General features: G+C 41.0%; 1 protein-coding gene across 2 annotated transcripts; it reads right to left on the bottom strand.

Moving 5' to 3' along the window:
* Positions 1 to 3,609: 3,609 nt before the first annotated feature.
* On the bottom strand, positions 3,610 to 24,199 carry LOC142250181 (uncharacterized). Of its 2 annotated transcripts, none has more exons than XM_075322343.1 (6): positions 24,028 to 24,199; positions 19,177 to 19,309; positions 16,360 to 16,421; positions 7,622 to 7,747; positions 4,110 to 4,235; positions 3,610 to 3,792 (listed from the first exon to the last, which is right to left on the bottom strand). In XM_075322343.1, the coding sequence occupies exons 1-6, from the start codon at positions 24,131 to 24,133 to the stop codon at positions 3,668 to 3,670; spliced, it is 678 nt and encodes a 225-aa protein (XP_075178458.1). In that variant the 5' UTR covers positions 24,134 to 24,199; the 3' UTR covers positions 3,610 to 3,667. The 2 variants fall into 2 exon arrangements, with proteins under 2 accessions (XP_075178458.1, XP_075178459.1); XM_075322344.1 differs by having other exon boundaries at positions 3,610 to 3,778.
* Between the last annotated feature and the right edge of the window lie 640 nt (positions 24,200 to 24,839).

Below are 24,839 nucleotides of genomic sequence, written 5' to 3'. Positions count from 1 at the left end.
TTGCAAAGTTTAATCTGCGCAATTCCAGCCTTGCTGAAGCATGCCCAGATCATCACTGGTCCTCCACCAAATTTCACAGTGGGTGCAAGACACTGTGGCTTATACGCCACTCCAGGTCTTCGTCTAACCAGTAGACGACCAGGTGCTGGGCAAAGCTGAAAATTAGACTCATCAGAGAAGATTACCTTACTCCAGTCCTCTATGGCCCAATCCTTATGGTCTTTGGCAAACTTCAGCCTGGCTCTCCTTTGCTTTTCATTGAGGAAAGGCTTTTTTTCTAGCTTTACATGACTTGAGCCCTGCCTCTAGGAGCCTGTTACAAACTGTTCTGGCCGTGCACTTCACCCCAATTGCTATTCCTTTTGTAAGTCACTTGATGTCATCCTTCGGTTGCTGAGTGACATTCGAATAGGATGACAGTCATCCCGGTCAATGGAGAGTCGCTTTAACCCTATGCCGGTCTGTACTCTGGTTGGAATTCAACGGACACCGGAATGGAATGGCTGCCAGACATGTAGAGAAAATGATTTTTTTTTTATAAAAATGTGCAGTGGTCTCTTAATTTTTGCCAGAGATGTATATTGTTTGGGATTAGCAGTGGTTTATTTCGCCTTTCTCCTGCTGATTTGATAACGTCAGCCTGGTTACACTACATAATGCATATATAATCCGACAAGAAAACCAAAGAGTCACAATGACCGTCTTGACAGGTCAAATGCATTGTAACCATTGAGTGATTTCTGGGTAATTGGAAGCTGTGACAGACAAAACCTCACCAGGGATAAATCTGTAACTCTTTTTATTGTATAACCTATGTGTTTTATGCAAGGTTTGTACTAATACTTTACTATTACAGATAATACACTACATTGGGATGAGATTGGTGACATTGTTACATTTAGTAATTTTACAGTCCTTGCACCAATGCTACAATAAACATTTTATATAAATTCTGTACCATTTATCTGTGCCAAAACTAAACGGCAAAACACTCATGTCTACTACATATGTTTAACTAAGGTGCAATATGATTTTTTATTTTTTGCTGGTTTAAAATTATGTAGATTAGACAATTTATTAAATGGGATTGAAAGGTCTGACCGTTTTCTATGGCTTTACTTGTGGGGGAAAGTGACTTGTTCGGTAGTGACCCAGTTAAAGTTTTACATCAAGACTTGAAAGGAATGGCTCAGAAGAAATTGTGGAAATAATTTTATTTATTTTTTTAGTCAGTGGTGCTTTAAATGTAAGTCCCTTGCCCTCTGTCTTATGCTCACCTACCATCATCTTCATCTGTTTCCAGAGTCTTCCCCGTCAGCCTTTAGTGACTTGTGACCTACCGGCTGCTCCAATGTTTCACGCTGGAGGTCACAAATCAGTACAACTCTATAGGAGCTTCATTCTGGCTTTCATAGAGTTACAATAAGCACTTCTGAGGTAACTTCTGACTGACAGTAAAACACAAGTTACGGACATAAGCTGGTGCCGCAGAACTGGAGTGGTGCCAAAAAAAGGTGAAGTTACCGGGTAAGAATAACATATGGGACAGGGGGCTTACATTTTAAAGCGCCACTACAGCGCTGAAAAAAATAAAACAACAAATTGCTAGAGCGGTGCTTTAAAGAAGTAATTCTAAAGAGGCACTCGGTTTCTCTGCATACTGGAAAGCCATGTGCTTATGAAGATTGATAGTTTGGGTTGGCGGCCAAGCCACGCCACTGGTCCGGCGGCCTAGCCAAGCCACGCCACTGGTCCGGCGGCCTAGCCACGCCACTGGTCTGGCGGCCTAGCTAAGCCACGCCACTGGTCCGGCGGCCTAGCCAAACTGTGCATTCTCCATTTCTGCTAGGTAGCTTATCTTCTGCAGCAAGGGAGAAACGCAGGGACACAGAGGCTGGATACATCCAGTGATTACTGCTTGCAAGCTGTATAGCAAGCGTGATCACACTTCTGAGGTGGTAAAACCTTGGCAAAGAGCTGTACACAATAAAATAGAAATAAAAAAAACCTTTTGCAGAGCAAAAGTAAAGAAAAAAATAAAAAATGAAATTTGTTAGGTTGCTTGTTTTATATGAGCACTTTTCAATTTTACCCATTCTCTAATATGAGACAACCACCTACTATATACACACATTCATAGCAAGTGACCGGTATTACCTGGGTGAGCGGCATCATACAAAAATGAGTAAACAACGTGGAACCGCAGCCATAAATTCTGACTCTTTATTACACACTCTGCTGCTCCCCGACGTCATTACTACTCCCCTCACCATCCTTCCCGGGGCCCATTCTACCTGTGGAGAGCGATACCATCCCTGATTGCAACTACTATCTGCCTTAGAGGACGGCGATAGCAGCGGCGGCCCATTCCCTGGCTGCATACCACAGGTGGTGTCATGACAAACTCCTCACATCTCTCCCCTGCCATCTTCTGTACGCCTCGGGTCAACGAAACTGGGCTAGCACTTCAGCACTAAACATTCCAAACTGTACTTATTATAAAAAAAATTTGAGATTTTTGGCTAAAAATTGCAATTTCTTGAGCTGTCTCGCCACGTCACGGCAAATCTCATTTGAGGCAGTCCTACACTAAAATATTTTTATAAAATGTGCCATACGGCCTCACATATGAATAGTAGAACTGCTCTTAGCAGCACTCACCTGGTCTATTTCAATCTCGTACCCATGACTGAGTCATGGCTGTGGGCGGGACAGGTCCAAGCAAATGCTGCATGAAGTAAACAGCCTGTGGACAAGGCCTGATGACTTAATGTGAACAGTCACCAACTGCCAAAATCTAGACAGATGGAATACATCCCAAATTGGGGTGCATAGCAAGGTGGAGGTCAACCACCGACCAATTCAATGAAGAAAAAACAAAAAGCCAGCACCAAATGTGAACTTCAGCACTAAACATTCCAAACTGTACTTATTATAAAAAATTTTGAGATTTTTGGCAAAAAATTGCAATTTCTTGAGCTGCCTCGCCACGTCACGGCAAATCTCATTTGAGGCAGTCCTACACTAAAATATTTTTATAAAATGTGCCATACGGCCTCACATATGAATAGTAGAACTGCTCTTAGCAGCACTCACCTGGTCTATTTCAACCTGCCCCACCCACAGCCATGACTCAGTCATGGGTACGGGATTGAAATAGACCAGGTGAGTGCTGCTAAGAGCAGTTCTACTATTCATATGTGAGGCCGTATGGCACATTTTATAAAAATATTTTAGTGTAGGACTGCCTCAAATGAGATTTGCCGTGACGTGGCGAGGCAGCTCAAGAAATTGCAATTTTTTGCCAAAAATCTCAAAATTTTTATAAGTACAGTTTGGAATGTTTGTTTAGTGCTGAAGTGCACATTTGGTGCTGGCTTTTTGTTTTTACTTCTCTATCTCTGCATACTTCCCTACTTTGGAAAGTGGTGCATAGTGCCCATCACTCTGGTTCCTCAGAGGTACCTGAAACTACCGGATGGCCTTTTAGTCAGCCAGGTTGGGTTGTGGGTTTCTAGTTGTGCGGCTAGGGATATTCCAGCCTGTGTAGTAAACATTTGGGACTGTGCAACTATCGATACTAGATTGTACAAGAACGAGGAAGATGCAGCAGTTCTGAGAGGTTTTATTTCCCTTTTACCCATGTAGGGTTAAGTACGTGCATAAGTTAATACTGATGATGCCAGGCAGGCAGGTCCTGATTCCTATAAAGATGTCTCCATTTCCACCACACATGCTTTTTCTTTTTTGCAGAATGTCTTTTGCTTTTCTGTAGTTTCTGCAACAGAAATGCTTTTAAAGGTTTGTCCCTGATTTCAGAATGTCTGACAGTGGGGCGGAAAGGGATTTTACTCCTTTAAAGAACCACTCCAACGTTTGTTTTTTTTTTTGTTTTTTTTTTTTATTGCAGTGCTGGAGTGGTTGTCACGGTCGTTTCTCTGCCACCGCGGGACCGGAGCAACACTGAAAAAATATAAAGCCCCCAGAAGGTGAGTATATGGCAGGGGGAAGGGGGCTTACATTTAAAATGCCACTCCAGAGCTGCCAAAAAACAAACATTGGGGTGGTGCTTTAAGTTCATGGTGTACAAAATAAACCTTAAAACTTACTGTCAGCCGGAGAGTTCTGTTGATCTGGACATGTATGGAGGCTGTCCGGAAGGCAGGTCTTGTTGCCTTTGATAATATCTCCATGGTCATCCTGATCCTGATGTTCAATTTTTATCCTAAAATTTGCTTCATTTTCACAAGTAACAAAAAAATATAAGGAAGATTTACTATGAAAAATGCATTTTTAATGGAAAAAAAGGTAAATTTCTGATGTATTTTACTTTATATGTATTCTTGGCAGTTTTGAAAACTAGATAATTGCAAATAAATACAACCTGCGCCTCACAAAAAAAGAACCAGCAGGGGAATTGAAAAGTGGAATAACAATGAAGGGGGGAAAGTGGTTAAAACACTTCTGTTAGGAGTGTATAACACAAAGTCACAAAACATAAGAAAAAACCCCTGAGCTAGACACCATAAAGATTGATATTGTTACAGACAAAGAAAAGAGGGCAGGAGAGTTGATAGCTACTGCATTTTTTGATTTGTTAGAGGCATTTTTTTCCCCCCCAAAACTGGGGGCAAAATGGAGATGTGTCTTACAAAATGCATATGGCTTACTGGGGTGGCAGTGTTGGAGTGAGTAGGATCATAGGAGACAGGGTCACAGGATGCCTTCAGTGGTGTTGCGGCGGGTGGCATTGATTGGTGGGCGAGCTGCAAGGGTCACAGGACGGGGTGTCTTGGTGGCAGGTTCATTGAGCTGACTGATGACTCCATTGAATTGCCCACGGTTAACGCAATGAACTTCAAGAAAATGGCCACTGAGGCGGCGCGTGCGCAGATTGATGCAATGGACTTCAAGAAAATGGTCACTGAGTCCTATATGCGCATGCGCCATCTCCACGACCATTTTCTTGAAGTCCATCTCGTCAACTGGATTCAATGGAGCCAGCAGTCTGCTCAATTTACTTGCAGCTGAGACACCCCGTCCTGTGACGCCTCCGCAGCCCGACCGCTCGCAGATCAACGACAACCCGAGTGTGTCCTGTGACCCTGCCTACTATGACCTCGCTCCACCACTGCCGCCCCGGTAAGCCATAACTGGGGAATTCAATGGCGCCCGCCGGCTACTTGCCCGAGCCCGCAGTATTGCTGACCCTACTGAGCCGTAACACCATATCCCCTCCTTTCTGAGCCCGCAGCATCAATGACCATGCCTCTTGTAACCTTCCTGAGCCGCTCTACCACCAGCGCTCCTCCCTGGTGAGCATCAAGATTAAGACGCACTAGCATTATAAGACGGACCCCCATTTTAACATTAAAAATTATTTTTTCCTATTTTCCTCTTCTAAATTTGCGGTGCGTCTTATAAAACGAAAAATATGGTATTTGTGATTATCAGCCCTCAATCATATAGCCAATGTGAATAGCCATGTATAGAAGTCTGCAAACCAAATACGTCCCAAATTTTGAAAAACAGAAAATGGGACAAAGCATGCGGTGCATGCAGCGGGAAATTTTGGTCACACCCCAAGCCACCTTAATGTGTCAGTGAGCGATGTGCAGCAGACACCCTGGACTGTTCATTCTTGCATAGCAGCCAGAACGTTCTCATACTTATATAAGCATCACTATATGACATGTTACTTTTTGTGTCTGTAAGGCCGTGTTCACATGTTGCATAAATCGTGTTTTTTTTATTTTCTGCAGGTGTCTGCACCAAATTATACAATAACAATCTTCTTTGATTATTGCATCTTTGCTGCATTTTTTTATGCCTTTTCCCCATTATTTCTTGCGTTTTTGTTGCAGATATGAATCTGTGTTTATTAGTGTTTTTATAATACAGAAAATCTTTGATTCTGCACTTATAAACGTAACTGCGTTTTTTTTCCAAGCATTTTTTGTAAACTCCACATAGAAACCTCTAGAGAATAAAAAAGCACCAAAACCGCAGATTTCAACGGCGTCTTTTCACAAAATCACATCCACTTTGTTTGGACAATTAAACACAGGAGAATATATGTGCAAAAAAGCAGCAGAAAAATACGGCATTTACGCTACATGTGAACACGGATTAAATGTTCAAGTAGCGTGGATGTGATGTCATGAAATTTCCGCCCTCAGTGCATCTAAAGACGCTGCTGAACTGTGCATTTTTGGTGCTTTTTTTTTCTCTATAGGCTTCTTTGTGGAGCCTGAAAAAACTGCAAGCGAAAAATGCAGTTTAATTTTTAAGTGCAGAATCAAAGCTTTTCTGTAGTATTAAAATGCATTAAAAAACCAGATTCAGATCTGAACCAAACATGTATCAGATGTCGGGAAAAACGCAGCAAACACGCAATAATTAGATAAGATTATTATTGCGTTGCGTGCTGCAGAAAAAAACGTAGCATTTACGCTGTGTATGAACATGGCTTCAGTGATACACTTATTACTTTTATGTGTTTTAATAGAGAAAAATAATCAGTTTTTGCCATTTACCGATCCTCGTAAATAATCTGATCGCTGTGTTGTTCAGGTCGTTACGATTACAGGGACAACAAATATGTCCATGTTATTTGCTGATTTGTGGTGTTTATTATTTTTAAAAAAGTGCAGTAAAAATTACATTGTTCTACTTGTTTTAATTTTTTTTTGTAATTAAATTAGCAGAAACATTTTTTCCTCTCCTTCTAGAACACACAACAGAGATGCTTTGCACTATACAATGGAGCTCTGTGTCCTGTGTAATCAGAGGCTGCATTGCAGATTCATCTATGTAAAATCCTTCCTCTGACATCATCAAAGCTCGTGGCTCGACAGCTAGGGGTTGCTGTTATGTGTTTGAATGTTGCTGGTTTGATTCCAAGGGGGTGGTAAAAAATAAAATTATAGTTCTGTCATTTTTATCTCATTTCTTTATAATATGACTTCTTCCTTCAGCTACATGGAGATGCAGTGTATATTTATCTATATCTTTTATGTAGCTGAATAATATGCTTCTAACTTCTCTGCTTGCAATAGAAGTCAAGTTTACCAAATTCTATGTCAATACAGGCAGTAGCTTAATGCTAGAGCTGCGACCTATGGATGAAGGCTCACAAGCTGATGAGTTCTATCCCTGTCTGGGAAATCAGAGCAGATGAGAATTTAATTTCTGCACTGCTTTTCTTGAGTTAATTTATTCACTGCACTGAGGGGAAGAGCTGGGACAAGAGAAGTGAACAGCGGGACTGTGGGAGAGAGCCCTCAAATCAGGACAGTCCCGCTGAATGCGGGATGGTTGTGAGGTATGGCTAACAGAGGTCCTAAAATGACAATATTACAAACTAACAATTATATAAATAGTTACAAATAGGTACAAAAAGAACTCATGCAGTAGCATTAACGTAAAAACATAACACTCACCCTCCCAAACAATTAGTTGGAGTGAATGTCTGTACACTGAAAAAATATGACGCGCCCAAATGGTCAGTATATGACAGGGGGCTTACTTTTAAAATGCTACTCCAGAGCTAAAAAAAAACCCCAAAAGATTGGAGTGGTGCTTTAATTTCATGGTGTACAAAATAAACCTGAAAACTTACTGTCAGCCGGAGAGTTCTGCTGATCTGGGCATGTATGGAGGCTGTCAGGAAGGCCGGTCTTGTTGCCTTTGATAATATCTCCATGGTCATCCTGATCCTGATGTTTAATTTTTATCCTACAATTTGCTTCATTTTCACAAGTAACAAAAAATATAAAGAAGATTTACTATGCAAAATGGAAAATGCATTTTTAATGCAAAAAATGTAAATTTCTGATGTATTTACTTTTATATGTATTCTTGGCCATTTTGTAAACTGTATATAAAAAATAGCCATGGCCTGTCTGGTCTAAACACAAAATCCAGACCAATAGGACCGCCCAGATTCATTATTTGTATTTTTTTAAGTAACTTTTATTTTTCTCATTACAGTGGTGTACGTGTTTCATGAATTTTGTGCAATGTTAAAAATGGTCTTTTTTTCTATTTTTAACTATTTTTCCAAATGTTGTGAATAGTATGGGCGAACTCGCAGATAACGAGGACCGGTGGACCTAATTGTATTAAAAAAAAAAAAAGATAAAATAAATTCCGGTTCCGGCCCGGAATTGATCCCGGTTATCTGTCTGGATGCCGGTCCCCATATAAGTCTATGGAGACCAGAATCCAGCGATTAAAAATGGTGGTAGAAGGGATAGGAGCAGGAGCGCAATACTTACCAAGTCTCCGACGTGGCTGTAACTGCTCCCGCGGTCGCTCATTCACTTCCAGGGTCGGTCATTTTTCTTCATGCATATGTGGTCACAGTCACAGCTGGAGCTTCCCATGGCCCTCCACCTGTGTCCACAGATAACCTGACCTCACGTGACCTTAGCAAAGTCAGTGAGGTGGGGTCACTGAGTTTAATGAAGTACCCTGAGGTCGTTACCTGCTGACACAGGTGGAGGGCCGTGTGAACCTCCATCTGTACCCGCAACTAACCTGAGTGATGTCACTTCTGATCACATGGCTTACCTAGTCTCTGCCTGAAGCTCACAGTGGGCAGTCATGTTCTATGGAGCTATGGGGAGATAAGGTATGCACACCAGTGACTATGGAAGGGGAATACATGGAATAGCAGAAACTGCTGTGTGAATACTGACATGAAAAATTCAATAGCTATTTGTAAAAATGAAATGTGAAAAATGGAACCTGCATTACTGCCATGAATATATGAATAAAGAGAAATTTAGCTACTGAATTGATCAATGCAATAGAGCCCCAACACTACGCCAAAGTATTTCTCTACGTTGGGGTCCCTAGCTTGTGTGTGTTCTCTCATGCAGTTAAAAAACTTACCGTGTATGGGAGGCTGAGACCCAGGCTATATATACAATGTGGATTGGCAATAGGTGTGTATGGGGAGGGTTCACAAACGAAAAACTACTAACATTAAGGAATAACGTTTGGAACTCCATTCTATGTCTGAACTGGGTGCAAAAAACCTAAAAAACATCACTATGGGGAGATAAGGTATGCACACCAGTGACTATGGAAGGGGAATACATGGAATAGCAGAAACTGCTGTGTGAATACTGACATGAAAAATTCAATAGCTATTTGTAAAAATGAAATGTGAAAAATGGAACCTGCATTACTGCCATGAATATATGAATAAAGAGAAATTTAGCTACTGAATTGATCAATGCAATAGAGCCCCAACACTACGCCAAAGTATTTCTCTACGTTGGGGTCCCTAGCTTGTGTGTGTTCTCTCATGCAGTTAAAAAACTTACCGTGTATGGGAGGCTGAGACCCAGGCTATATATACAATGTGGATTGGCAATAGGTGTGTATGGGGAGGGTTCACAAACGAAAAACTACTAACATTAAGGAATAACGTTTGGAACTCCATTCTATGTCTGAACTGGGTGCAAAAAACCTAAAAAACATCACTATGGGGAGATAAGGTATGCACACCAGTGACTATGGAAGGGGAATACATGGAATAGCAGAAACTGCTGTGTGAATACTGACATGAAAAATTCAATAGCTATTTGTAAAAATGAAATGTGAAAAATGGAACCTGCATTACTGCCATGAATATATGAATAAAGAAATTTAGCTACTGAATTGATCAATGCAATAGAGCCCCAACACTACGCCAAAGTATTTCTCTACGTTGGGGTCCCTAGCTTGTGTGTGTTCTCTCATGCAGTTAAAAAACTTACCGTGTATGGGAGGCTGAGACCCAGGCTATATATACAATGTGGATTGGCAATAGGTGTGTATGGGGAGGGTTCACAAACGAAAAACTACTAACATTAAGGAATAACGTTTGGAACTCCATTCTATGTCTGAACTGGGTGCAAAAAACCTAAAAAACATCACTATGGGGAGATAAGGTATGCACACCAGTGACTATGGAAGGGGAATACATGGAATAGCAGAAACTGCTGTGTGAATACTGACATGAAAAATTCAATAGCTATTTGTAAAAATGAAATGTGAAAAATGGAACCTGCATTACTGCCATGAATATATGAATAAAGAGAAATTTAGCTACTGAATTGATCAATGCAATAGAGCCCCAACACTACGCCAAAGTATTTCTCTACGTTGGGGTCCCTAGCTTGTGTGTGTTCTCTCATGCAGTTAAAAAACTTACCGTGTATGGGAGGCTGAGACCCAGGCTATATATACAATGTGGATTGGCAATAGGTGTGTATGGGGAGGGTTCACAAACGAAAAACTACTAACATTAAGGAATAACGTTTGGAACTCCATTCTATGTCTGAACTGGGTGCAAAAAACCTAAAAAACATCACTATGGGGAGATAAGGTATGCACACCAGTGACTATGGAAGGGGAATACATGGAATAGCAGAAACTGCTGTGTGAATACTGACATGAAAAATTCAATAGCTATTTGTAAAAATGAAATGTGAAAAATGGAACCTGCATTACTGCCATGAATATATGAATAAAGAGAAATTTAGCTACTGAATTGATCAATGCAATAGAGCCCCAACACTACGCCAAAGTATTTCTCTACGTTGGGGTCCCTAGCTTGTGTGTGTTCTCTCATGCAGTTAAAAAACTTACCGTGTATGGGAGGCTGAGACCCAGGCTATATATACAATGTGGATTGGCAATAGGTGTGTATGGGGAGGGTTCACAAACGAAAAACTACTAACATTAAGGAATAACGTTTGGAACTCCATTCTATGTCTGAACTGGGTGCAAAAAACCTAAAAAACATCACTATGGGGAGATAAGGTATGCACACCAGTGACTATGGAAGGGGAATACATGGAATAGCAGAAACTGCTGTGTGAATACTGACATGAAAAATTCAATAGCTATTTGTAAAAATGAAATGTGAAAAATGGAACCTGCATTACTGCCATGAATATATGAATAAAGAGAAATTTAGCTACTGAATTGATCAATGCAAGAGAGCCCCAACACTACGCCAAAGTATTTCTCTACGTTGGGGTCCCTAGCTTGTGTGTGTTCTCTCATGCAGTTAAAAAACTTACCGTGTATGGGAGGCTGAGACCCAGGCTATATATACAATGTGGATTGGCAATAGGTGTGTATGGGGAGGGTTCACAAACGAAAAACTACTAACATTAATGTACTAACATAACATTAATGTATGTATTCCTTAATGTTAGTAGTTTTTCGTTTGTGAACCCTCCCCATACACACCTATTGCCAATCCACATTGTATATATAGCCTGGGTCTCAGCCTCCCATACACGGTAAGTTTTTTAACTGCATGAGAGAACACACACAAGCTAGGGACCCCAACGTAGAGAAATACTTTGGCGTAGTGTTGGGGCTCTATTGCATTGATCAATTCAGTAGCTAAATTTCTCTTTATTCATATATTCATGGCAGTAATGCAGGTTCCATTTTTCACATTTCATTTTTACAAATAGCTATTGAATTTTTCATGTCAGTATTCACACAGCAGTTTCTGCTATTCCATGTATTCCCCTTCCATAGTCACTGGTGTGCATACCTTATCTCCCCATAGTGATGTTTTTTAGGTTTTTTGCACCCAGTTCAGACATAGAATGGAGTTCCAAACGTTATTCCTTAATGTTAGTAGTTTTTCGTTTGTGAACCCTCCCCATACACACCTATTGCCAATCCACATTGTATATATAGCCTGGGTCTCAGCCTCCCATACACGGTAAGTTTTTTAACTGCATGAGAGAACACACACAAGCTAGGGACCCCAACGTAGAGAAATACTTTGGCGTAGTGTTGGGGCTCTATTGCATTGATCAATTCAGTAGCTAAATTTCTCTTTATTCATATATTCATGGCAGTAATGCAGGTTCCATTTTTCACATTTCATTTTTACAAATAGCTATTGAATTTTTCATGTCAGTATTCACACAGCAGTTTCTGCTATTCCATGTATTCCCCTTCCATAGTCACTGGTGTGCATACCTTATCTCCCCATAGTGATGTTTTTTAGGTTTTTTGCACCCAGTTCAGACATAGAATGGAGTTCCAAACGTTATTCCTTAATGTTAGTAGTTTTTCGTTTGTGAACCCTCCCCATACACACCTATTGCCAATCCACATTGTATATATAGCCTGGGTCTCAGCCTCCCATACACGGTAAGTTTTTTAACTGCATGAGAGAACACACACAAGCTAGGGACCCCAACGTAGAGAAATACTTTGGCGTAGTGTTGGGGCTCTATTGCATTGATCAATTCAGTAGCTAAATTTCTCTTTATTCATATATTCATGGCAGTAATGCAGGTTCCATTTTTCACATTTCATTTTTACAAATAGCTATTGAATTTTTCATGTCAGTATTCACACAGCAGTTTCTGCTATTCCATGTATTCCCCTTCCATAGTCACTGGTGTGCATACCTTATCTCCCCATAGTGATGTTTTTTAGGTTTTTTGCACCCAGTTCAGACATAGAATGGAGTTCCAAACGTTATTCCTTAATGTTAGTAGTTTTTCGTTTGTGAACCCTCCCCATACACACCTATTGCCAATCCACATTGTATATATAGCCTGGGTCTCAGCCTCCCATACACGGTAAGTTTTTTAACTGCATGAGAGAACACACACAAGCTAGGGACCCCAACGTAGAGAAATACTTTGGCGTAGTGTTGGGGCTCTATTGCATTGATCAATTCAGTAGCTAAATTTCTCTTTATTCATATATTCATGGCAGTAATGCAGGTTCCATTTTTCACATTTCATTTTTACAAATAGCTATTGAATTTTTCATGTCAGTATTCACACAGCAGTTTCTGCTATTCCATGTATTCCCCTTCCATAGTCACTGGTGTGCATACCTTATCTCCCCATAGTGATGTTTTTTAGGTTTTTTGCACCCAGTTCAGACATAGAATGGAGTTCCAAACGTTATTCCTTAATGTTCTATGGAGCTTACTGTGAATTCAGATGTACCAGAGCTGCAATTGTCATGGGACCTTGTGTGGATTATGTTGGATCTGTAGGGGTGTTTTGGGGGTTAATAAAGTGGTGAAAAAGGGTGTTTTTTTGTACTTAATTTCAAATAAAGGATTTTTTCGGTGTTTGTGTTTTTAATTCTTTTCATTTACAGATTATATTCTGTATTAGTGTTACTAATTAGTAATGGAGGGTTCTCAGATGCCTCCCATTACTAATCTAGGATTTAGTGGTAGCTGTGAGCGGTGATTAACCCTGGAAGTGAATGAGTGGCCAGGAAGCAGTTACAGTCATGCCGGAGCCTCGGTAAATATAGAGCACTTGCTTCATTCTTATTTTCTTTCTTTTTCTTTTTTTTTTTTTTTTGCTTTTTCATATCCCGAGTTGCTGGATCCAGATAAATGTCTGAAGTTCCCTGAGAATTCCTGGCCCAGGTCCAGCACTCAGGTATGTTTGAATCTGCGTGGATCCGAACTTTTACAGTCCGGTGCGCCTATCACTAATCGTGAATAATTGTTAAAAAAAAATTATAGCAGAAAAAGCAATAATGATTTCGGCCCACAGTGTATAGTATTACCCTTTTATAAGTCACAAACAACCTGATACAACTGAGCAGCCATCATTTTATAATAGGGATCTCAAACTTTGCTGGGTATAAGGGCCGCATATAGGAAAAATAATTTGGGGGGGCGCATTCTTTTCAGAACAAAGTGACATTTTTATTGGTGCCATATTTTTTTTTCTCTTTCTTATACACTTTTGGATCACTGTTTTTGAACATTTTTTGCTTGTTTATTATAACAAATGTGCACTTTTTTTTGTATATATATATATATATATATATATATATATATATATATATATATATATATATATATATATATATATATATATATATAAAAAAAATTTGATTGGAAAAATAATCTCATACTTTGATTTTTTTCTTCTTACATTTTATCCCCTTTTGTAAGTAATACAGCTCTACAGTTAGCACGATACAGTAACTTTGGCCATCTTGTAGTAATGTTCCCCTGCTGGTCCTCATTTTTTAGTAATGGCCCTCATACTATTCTCCTTCTTGTAGCAATTTGCACCATTCTGCCCCATGCTGTAATAATGTGCCCATCCTTATCCCCCTTCTTGTAGTATTGTGCCCATCCTTTAGTAATGTACCCCATCCTTCTCCCTTTGTAGTAAAGTGCTCATCCTTGTTCCCTTCTTGTAGTAATGTGCCCTTCTTTGCCCCCTGCTTGTACTTATGAGCCCATCCTTGCCCCTTGTAGTAATATGCCCCATAATTGTCCTCATTCTGTAGTAATGTGCCCGTAATGTGCCAATTTTTGAAGTAATATGCCATCCTTGTGCCCATCCTGCAGTAATATGCCCATCCTTGTCCCCATCCTGAAGTAATGTGCCCCATCCTGAAGTAATATGCCCATCCTTGTGGCCATCCTGTAGTAATGTGTCCATCCTTGTCCCTTTTTATTAATGTGCCCATGCAGGTCCTCTTCTTGTAGTAATGTCCCATCCTGATCCCGTATTGTGCCATTCTACACACACACACACACGCACACACGCACACGCACGCCATTCTACAGACACACACAAACCAAAACATTATTCTTACCTCTCCTCCGTTCCCTCGGCACTCTCTTCCCTGCGTCATGCGGCCCACAGGCATGTTGACTCTGTAATGATCGCAGCCACTGTCAGCGCTTCATCTAAAATTCAGATGAACATTTTGCCAGCGCTGAGCAGAATCAAGTTCTCGCTGCACAACCATTCTAATGGCAGCCGCTGGTCAATCAGAGGCAAGCAACTGAGGTCATATGCTTCAGTTGCTTGCCTCTGCATGGTCGGCAGCTGCCATTGGAATAGTTTTGCAGTGAAAGCTTGATTCTGGGCAGCGCCGGCAAAACGTTCATCTGAAATAATGCACGCCCCTGCACTGGCCGCGATCGTTATTGGGTCTATGTGCCTGCGGGCCGCAAGAAACAACCTGAGGGGTGGCATGCGCCTCACGGGCTGTGTGTTTAAGACCCCTGTTCTATAAGCTGTATCCTTTTTATAGCACTTTTTACAAAATTAGGCTGAGTTCACATTCCAGTAATCATCCGTTACAACAGATCCTGCAGAGAGCCGTAAGGGAAAAAAGTTCTGCAAACAAAACTGTTTGTTCATTTTTAAATAACAGATGTCTGCCCGATCCGTTTTGCTTTTTTAAACATTGGAATCTATGGGCAACGGATTCGGTAATTGATCGCTATTTAGCCATACGTTTTTCTTCCATTTGTAACATATCCATTTTTCTGACAGGATCAATTACAAATGGAAGATAATAGCAATCAGTTGACTAATCCGTTCTCCATAGACTTCCATGTTAAAAAGAAATGGATCCAACGGAAATCATTTTGCCAATGGATCTCTGTAGGATCCGTTCTAACGGATGGTTACAGGATATGTGATCTCAGCCTTAAGGCCGCTTTACATGCTGCAATATCGGTACCGATATCGCCATCGTGCGTACCCGCCCCCATCTGTTGTGCGACACAGGCAAATCGCTGCCCGTGTTGCACAACATCGCCCGGACCCGTCACACTACTTACCTTCCCTGCAACGTCGCTGTGACCGGCGAACCACCTCCTTTCTAAGGGGGCGGTTTGTTCAGCGTCACAGCAACGTCACAGCTGCGTCACTGAACCGCCTCCCAATCGAAGCGGAGGGGTGGAGATGAGCGTGACGAACATCCCGCCCACCTCCTTCCTTCCGCATTGTGGCCGGGAGGCAGGTACGGAGAGGTTCCTCGTTCCTGCGGTGTCACACGTACCGGTGTGTGCTGCCACAGGAACGAGGAACAACTTCGTTACTGCTGCAGTAACGATATTTGAGAATGGACCCTCATGTCACCGATGCGCGATTTTGCACGTTTTTGCGACGATGCAAAATCGCTCATCGGTGTCACATGCAATGGCATCGATACAGCGGCTGGATGTGCGTCACAAAATCCGTGACCCCAACGAGATCGCTGTAGCGATCTCGTAGCGTGTAAAGCCTGCTTTAGTGTATAGAAATGTGATGATCAAAGTCTTAGAAGACCCGATTCAAGACAGCGTTATCAATGTGGGTCTTGATGAGGGGGTGTGCTGGAGTCAGACGTTGCTGATTCATGAAGAGGTGCATGGTTTTTCATGAACGCGAAACATCTAATGAGCAGCATGCGTCTCTGTTACCGGAGTGAGATCTCTAGGGTAGAGTCCACCACAGCCCGTCACACCCCTGCCGCTCCCCAGACCTGCCCCAGCTCTGCCCATTTTCGCAGAGCTGGGATAAATTTGATGATTTGGGCCCTATATGTATTTACCATTGATGTTGCCAATTCTCTCGCTGTCCTCTCCATATGATGAATTATCTTTCATAGACTTTCTATATTATTATAAAAAATAAAAAGTGGATATTAAAAGATGAAATAGTTTAGGTTTCTGCAGAATATAAAGAAAGTATAAAAGCAGTAATTTATAAAGAACAATTCTAAGCTACTAATGAATTTCTACTGCAATACATTCCATATTATAGCGGTATCTTCTTGTAATAGCATTGCTTCTAGGGGGGGAATACAGTGCTGCATGGAAGAATAAATCAGAACAATAGGAAACAATAAGGACCATGTGTCATTTTACATGCTCTGTGCACTTGGTCTTCCAGTGTACCTGAGGTATTAAAACGATGTCATCAGAAAATTGTTTAAATCAGGTTTTTGTAATTATTTATTTTTAAACATTTGTCAATTTTTTTTTTTGTCCCATATCAAGATTTGTATTGAAATATAAATGTTGGAAACTTCACACTGGTCACTGGAGCTATTCTAGATTCTAATCAAGAAATTTACATGTACATTAGCAGCCATGAACAGACACCCAATCCTATTTTTTGTGTATTGAAGCATCTAATGAGCGTGTGCAAAGGTCACTGTGAAGGGAGGGGGAGCAGGGTCAGCTGTGACATCACTGATTGTGATCCTGTGTTGCCTACTATGTATAGAAATTTTACTTGTCATTGCAATCCTGCCTCTGATGATAAGGAGCCTACTGAAAACTTTTCATAACAGTCTAACGGCTCAGAAATGCGTGATTATTGGTCCAACCTCAGATCTCAATGTACAGACTGGCTGCGCGTCTCCTGACCTGAGTGTGATGGCTTTATATATTTCTGTGAGGCTGTTACACTCGAGTCAGGAGATGTGTGGCCAGTCCTATGCATTGCAATCTGAGATTGGACCGATGACGTCTGAAAGAGTCCTGTAAAAGCCATAGCGGCCACTTTGAAAATTGCAAGATTACTAATTTTGCTTTCTAATAGAGATCATGAAAACAAAATTAAAAATAAAAAAGAACACCATCACAAGCCTGTCACAGCTTGATGTGATCTTGGGGGGGGGGGTGTCTGGGTTCACTTTAGTACCCGCGTGTAATTGACCTAGAGTTGGCCTAGAGTTGGAGCGTATTTACTTCCTTCCAGTACAGAAAGGGTTAAGATTAATTTCTATTCTGCAGTGGTCTAACAGGTAGTTGTAATCTCATCCGCAGCCACTGCCTTCTGCTATAAGTATTCATTACTCACTCCTTTCTAAGCCGGCTACAGTTCATACCTATGCCGTCCACTTGGAAGGAGCCAGTCTCTGGGGAAAAAAACTGAAGTGTTGCTTCAGTTGCAGCTGAGAAGTTCCTGCTGAAGTGTTAGGCTAGTTTCACACTTGCGTTCAGCGCAGTCCGTCACTATGGAGAATAGCGCAGTCCGTTAACGCACTGCGCTATTCTCCATAGACTTGTATGGACGACGCACTGTAACGCAAGTGTCTGCGTTGCATCCGCTGGACGACGCAGCGTCGTTATTTTGACGCTGCGTCGGGCGGATGTAACGCAGCATGTAACGTTTTTCTGCGCTTGGCGGAGTGTCAAAAAAACGCAATCTGCAGGAATCCGTTAGGCGTCCGTTGTTTTTATAATGGATGCCTATGGTGGCGGATTCCGTTAGAATGCGTCATTTGACGGATTCCGTTAACGCACTGCGCATGCTCAGATGTGTAAAGTCAAGGAAAAAAAACTACAACGGACTGCGTTATTTTGTACGATCTGTAGCATGCGTTGTGCCACTATATGCAACTCATCCGTTGCATGCGTCACACAATGCAATGCTACGGATCCCGTTCAACGCAGGTGTGAAACTAGCCTGATTTGTTGTCTTTCCCCACCTGTTTGTCTTTCCTACCTCGTGTTGTCTTAATGCAGTCACGAGACTAGCATCTCGCTAGCATCACTAATCAGGGTGAGTTCAGGGCTAGTGAGGGCCTAGGCACGTGATCGGCGTATGGGGGAAGGACCCATCTAGGGATGTTTGGGAGTGCAGTCTTTAGCCTCAGGGGAGTGTTTGGAAATTACCCTGCTCCCCTCTCCCTAGCGCCAGGGCCTTATATTGTATTGTTACCCTGGTGTTCCCTATGAGTTATACTGCTCGCCAGGTGTATTCTCTCACATGGCGCAACAGGTGCAGTCACATCGGAACAAATACAGCTGACACACCCATCAGAAGCTTCTCACCCAGCCAAATCAGGCCTCCTTCTTTATACTGATGAGGGGTAAACACGTGTCTGGAAGTGCAATGTCTGGTTTAGCTTTCATCCTAAGTCATGTGTCAACGTTCGTTAAGGCTTAATATTGACTTTTAGGATTGCTACTTCCAGTAGATGTCACTAAAGTTAAGTCCCTTTCCTCTCTGCAACGTTAATTTGCATATTTCCTTTCCCAGAGGAGCATTGCATGGTATACAAGTCTCCTATCACTGGCTTGGCAATCTCTACAAAGAGAGGCATTACCCCTTAAAAATTACATGTAATACAAAAACCTGATTTAAACAATAGGTAATTTTTTGATGATCACTTCCCTTTAATGAAGTTTAGGAAAACTATATTCCCTATTGGGGAATTCTGAGTTAATAGATTGGAGCGTTACTTTCCAGCATCCTCATCGCTTGGCCTCTTTAGCAATATTGATTCCGGAGAAGCCAACAAACCGTATTTTCTATAACAATACTATAGTATAGAATATTCTGAGTGCTGTGATGTCTGAGCATAAATCACAAAGTGAGAATGCAGAAAATATGATCAATTATATACAATACTTACCTGTGCCTGATAATGAGCAAGAGGACAATGGTAACAATCACCAGGAGCAAAATAACGGCCTTTGATGCAAGTGCGATAATTACAATGGTCTTAAAATTGATATCGTTCTCTAGATTAGTTGATTCAACGGGATCTGTTAACAGGGAAAGTGACCCAAAAAATATGTATTTAATATTTTAATGAATACAACTTGTATTATTTACTGCGATTCTATGTCAGTGGTATTCTATAGGTATTGTTTTGACACATTTTATGATTATATACTAAATCTATATTGGGTTTGAGGGAACTGCGTAAAGGTCCAAATCCTCTTCACAATCTGGAGGAGTGCAGCCTCTTGTACACAGTCAGTCTTTCAAGACAAATCATTAAACTGACATTCACCCTGATTCAGCTGCAGAATTGGTCACCTCATAGTAGCGGTGGAGAGCGGAATGGAATTATTTCTTGATTCGGTTACCTTGTGCTCTGTTGTGTTTCCTTCCCTGCTGGGCTATAGCCTGCTCAGTCCCTGTCCAAATGCTGATGGTCTTTACTTTTACTTTCTCCTTTTTATTTGCGGTCATCAGGTGTTCTAACTTTCTCATTTTCTCTCCTATCACATCCCGGGTGGGGCTATTTATACTATTTATACTCTCATGATACTGGCCTTCTCTGCTGGCTATATTCCAATGTGGATTCTGCTAAAGAGTTCCAGCCCCATTGCTAGGGATTTTTGCCTGTTAGACCAGTTTGGAAATTACTCTGTGCTTTCTCATTTATCCTACCTACACCTTTTTCGTTTGCGGTTAGGTTTGTAGGAGACTACCCTACCATTGATTTTTTTTTTTTTTTTACCTAGTCCACTTGTGCATGTGTTTTCATGATTCCTCACCTTGGGTCCCTGCCTATCACTGCACACTTTTCTTATCTTGGTTTATAATGTGTAAAACAAAAAAAACTCTAAAAGAAATCTTTTTTAGAGGTTTGTTTTTGTTTTTTTTCCCTTTCTTTGGTGATTTAATTTAGCGCTTTAAAACTCTAGATCACTGAGTCCAGTGATATTTTTGTCTTTTTATAGTGCGTAATAACCTACCACTCCTCTGGTCGATCAGGAGGTATGAGAAACAACTCGACAGCCTTTCAGGCAGACAGGTCTGAGTTGTGGGTTTCTAGTGGTGTGGCTAGGTTTCTAGTGGTGTGGTTAGGGATAATGCAGCCTGTACAGGAGCCACAAGGGGCTGTGCAGCTAGGGATACTAGTCTGTAGAGGAACAAGTAGGGAGTAGGGTTCAGGTGCGGCTGGATTGAATTGAAATAAGCTTTATTTCCTGTTTTACCTGTTTTGGAATACTTATGTGCATAACAGGAATGTGATGACTTAATTGTCACTAAGGAGAACTAAAGGCCACTTTACACGCTGCGATCTCGCTAGCGTGCGTACCCGCCCCCATCGGTTGTGCATCACGGGCAAATCGCTGCCCGTGGCGCACAGCCGCATGTCACTCGGACCTGTCACACTACTTACCTGCCTATCGACGTCGTTGTGACCGGCAAACCGCTTCCTTTCTAAGGGGGCGGTTCGTTCGGCGTCACAGCGACGTCACTAAGCAGGTGCCCAATAGAAGCGGAGGGGCGGAGATGAGCGGGACGAACATCCCGCCCACCTCCTTCCTTCCTCATTGCCGGCGGCCGCAGGTAAGGTGAGGTTCCTCTTTCCTGCGGTGTCACACATAGCGATGTGTGCTGCCGCAGGAACAACAAACATCAGACCTGCAGCAGCAACGATAATTGGGAATAGGGGAGCATGTCAACGATTAACGATTTTGCACGATTTTGCGACCTTTTTCAATCGCTCGTAGGTTTCACACGCAACGACATCGCTAAAGAGGCAGGGTGTGCTTCACGAATTCCGTGACTCCAACGACATCGCTTTAGCGATGTCGCTTGTGTGTAAAGCGGCCTTTAGGCTAAATTAAAATGCTTCCAAACTAGATTCCCCTAATTTCTACAGACGTTTTATCATTTTATTATAGTTTACAATTGCAGTAGGAATTATAGATTATATACATGTAAAACAAATGGTTGTGGACTTTTGGATGAATACATACATCCTAGTGTCTACAGAATTGAGTCTCATCGAGCACATCTAGAATGTCATTGTACTGCAATTGCAAAGGGAGCTGCCAGAAGCAGATCTTGATGATTCTTGTGCACAAATGCATTCAGCAAGGCAGAACATTGCTCGGACAACCATTTAATAACCTCCTTGATAACAGCCAAGGCATATAAATGCACTTACTGATCATTCTCAATACTGACTAAATCGAGACTTTTTGAAAATGTTGTTTCCATTTTTTCATCATTTGCATTATCAGTAACATGTCTATCCATCCTGATATTTCCATAATTCCTTTACGTTTCCTTCTTCGTGTTGCAATTTCAATGTTGAGGAGAGTAAATAGTGGGTGTATATACAGCAAGTGAAATAAGTATTGAACACATCACCAATTTTCTATTGACATTACTCACCAGATGTCAGTAACAGCCCTCCCTTCCTATCCACACAGGAAAATAAATCAAACCATACATGTCCATAAATTTAGGGATGTGTAATAATGAAAAATGACACAGGGAAATAGTATTGAACACATGAAGACAGAGAGGTGCAAAAAGCCTTGGTAAGTCATAACACCAGTTGAAATCTATCAATAATTATTGATAGTAATCCTGACATTTAGTGAAAAATAATATCCGCTGGTTCAACTGATGGCCTATAAAAAACCAAGTTGCCACATTAGAAACATCTCATGATGAGTAAAACCAGTGAGCTGTCTCAAGACCTTTGCAACCTTAGTGTTGGAAAACATACTGATGACATTGATTTCAGAAGAATTTCTAAACTACTAAAGGTTGCAGTGAGCACTGATGAGGCCATAATCCGGAAGTGGAAAGCACATCATTTCATCACACACCGGCCATGACTAGTTGTTCTCCACAAGATTTCAGACAGAGGAGTGAAAAGAATTATCGGAAGAGTTGTCTAAGAGAAAAGAACCACCTGTGGAGAGCTACAGAAAGACCTGAAATCAGCAGGTACAATTGTTTAAAGAAAAAAACCAACCAAACAAAAAAAAAACAAAAAACATTAAGTGATGCATATAAAAAAAGCACCATATCAACAGTGAAGCTTGGAGGTGGGAGCATCATGGTGTGGGGCTGTTTTTTAAGCCTATAGCACTGGTCATTTTCATATAATTGAAGCAAGGCTGAAAGGACAAATGTACCGAGACATGAAGATGAAACGAAGGTGGACATTTCAGCAAGATAATGATCCCAAACACACAGCCAAGGAATTGGTTTCAGAGAAGGAAAATAAAGTTGCTAGCGTGGCCAAGCCAATCACCTGACCTGTATCCAATAGAAAATTTATAGAAGGAACTAAAGGTCAGAGTTCATAGAAGGAGCCTGTTTGTTGGACATTTTAAGCACCATCCAACCAGAAAGACCACAAGACCTAACGGAAATGCACCACTTTGAGTCAATTTTGCAGAAGTTCAGCCCCTTCTAGCAATATACGGTAGGCCCAGTTTCATCATTAAATACAGGTACTCCAGAGTACCATAGAAAATGAGGGGTGGATCCAGATTCAACTGGAACTCCACACCATTAGCACAAACTCAAAGACAATTTATAGAGAGGAGAACAAGAGTTTTTAAAGTGCTACAATACAATTTTTCTTTATTTAGACAAAGTGGGGATATGCATCCCATGAGGTTAAAAACATGATTAAAATAACATAGCGGATTTAACCCCGTACGCATCAAGATGACAAAGGCAATGGTATACATGTTCAGGACACACAAGCAAAAATGATCCTAGCAGAAAAACGAATAGGCCAGTAGGCATCTACATATCACTGAGCTGACTCAGCAACAAACATGCCGCCCGTAGGTGACAACAAATAATGTGAAATGCAGTCCCAATTCAGTTAATGGCCCCACTAAGGGTTCTACAATACTAGGCATGAACGGTGCCTGTGTGAATATCGTTACCATATATCAGCCAACCAGGATAAAGCAGAAGGGGGAATCCGTGGAAAGGAGCCTCAAAACATCCACATATGCATATCCCCACTTTGTCTAAATAAAGAAAAATTGTATTGTTGCACTTTAAAAACTCTTGTTCTCCAGTTTCATCATTGCCTTCTCCTACCATTTTGTGTTTCCACTCATTATTTTGCTCCTTCTTTAAAGTCTATTTTATATGTGCTTGCCAGTTTGTTTTTTTTCTTTTGTTTTTTTTTTTTCTTTCTGCTTTATGAGTAGAGTTTTTGACTGCTTCATCAAGTGGGACTTTTTAGAAATTCGCAAAATTTGGTTCAACTCAACTCTAGCATACCAGTATTTGGCACAATTTTTGCAAAAACGTGATGTTTTTGGCATCAAAAATGTCATGAAACAGAATTTTTTTTTTATTTTGCAACCTAGATTTATGAATCGCATGCGCCATTTTGAAGAATTTGGTGCCAAACATGGCAACTAATACCACAAGACAAAAAGGGAAATGGACTAAAATGATAATGATTAGGGATGATCGAATACCTCTAAAATTCGGCTTCGCGAATATTTGCCGAATAGGTCGCCGCTATTCGACTATTCGCGAATATTCGATGCGCAATCTAGTCTATGGGAAACCTGAATAACAACTATTCGGAACTATTCGGGCTTTCCATAGACTTACATTGCGCATCGAATATTCGCATAGCAGCGATCTATTCGTCAGATATTCACAAAGCCGAATATTTGAGGTTTTCGATCATCCCTAATAATGATGAATTGGGGCCATTGTGTTTAGATACTGATGTTCTTACTTGCAAGCAATATCGTGTCCAGTCCCGAGTCATTTTTTCGAATTGGAACACTTATTACTATAGCCGGTAGAAAATTGGAAACTAGTAATAGGCAAATGCTCATCATGGTCTGGATGAAGGCAACGTCTCATACAAGTATGTTCAGCCACCGAACCGAGGTCTCCAGGCAAAGTCAAAGACACAGACATTCACCTGGATATTACAATAGATGCAATTATGACATCACAATTGTGAGCCATGATGATTGGACAGAGTAGAACAGAATTACAGATGGAGTGACATCACTACGACCCAAGGCCGGGAGAGCAGGATGCAATGTTGTGACATCACAGGATCGTGTGATCTCCCCTAGAGCTTTTTTTTGCCCCCTTTAGACAAAACATATCATCAGTGATAGTCAAAATTTACACTTTACAAAATTGGAGAAACATTTCTATACTGATGTTTTATATTTTAAACAATAACACATCATGATGTTTTGCCTCCTTTTGCATGTTCTTTTTTTTTTTCTTTCAGTTCCTCATACTTATGTACCACTCCTAGCAAATTTCCAAATTTTGATACTTTTTTTTTTTTTTTAAACAATAAATTTTTATTGAGTTTCAAATTATTAATACAGGAAATGGAAAACATTAAAGAATGATGATTGATTCACGTATAGATTGGAGTAAGTCATAAACATTTGATATACCGTGAAGTTCGACTGAAGCCATTTTGGCCGTCTAATCTATCACATTACAAACCATTTCTTATAGAACTGACATTCATAGTCTGGTAATAAGATGGAACTGCAAAAACAATTTTTCTGGTCT

The sequence above is a fragment of the Anomaloglossus baeobatrachus genome, chromosome 8 (assembly GCF_048569485.1).
Source record: "Anomaloglossus baeobatrachus isolate aAnoBae1 chromosome 8, aAnoBae1.hap1, whole genome shotgun sequence".
Lineage (NCBI taxonomy): Eukaryota > Metazoa > Chordata > Amphibia > Anura > Aromobatidae > Anomaloglossus > Anomaloglossus baeobatrachus.
Note: the sequence above shows the minus strand (reverse complement) of the source record. Positions and strands in the feature narration are given on the sequence as shown.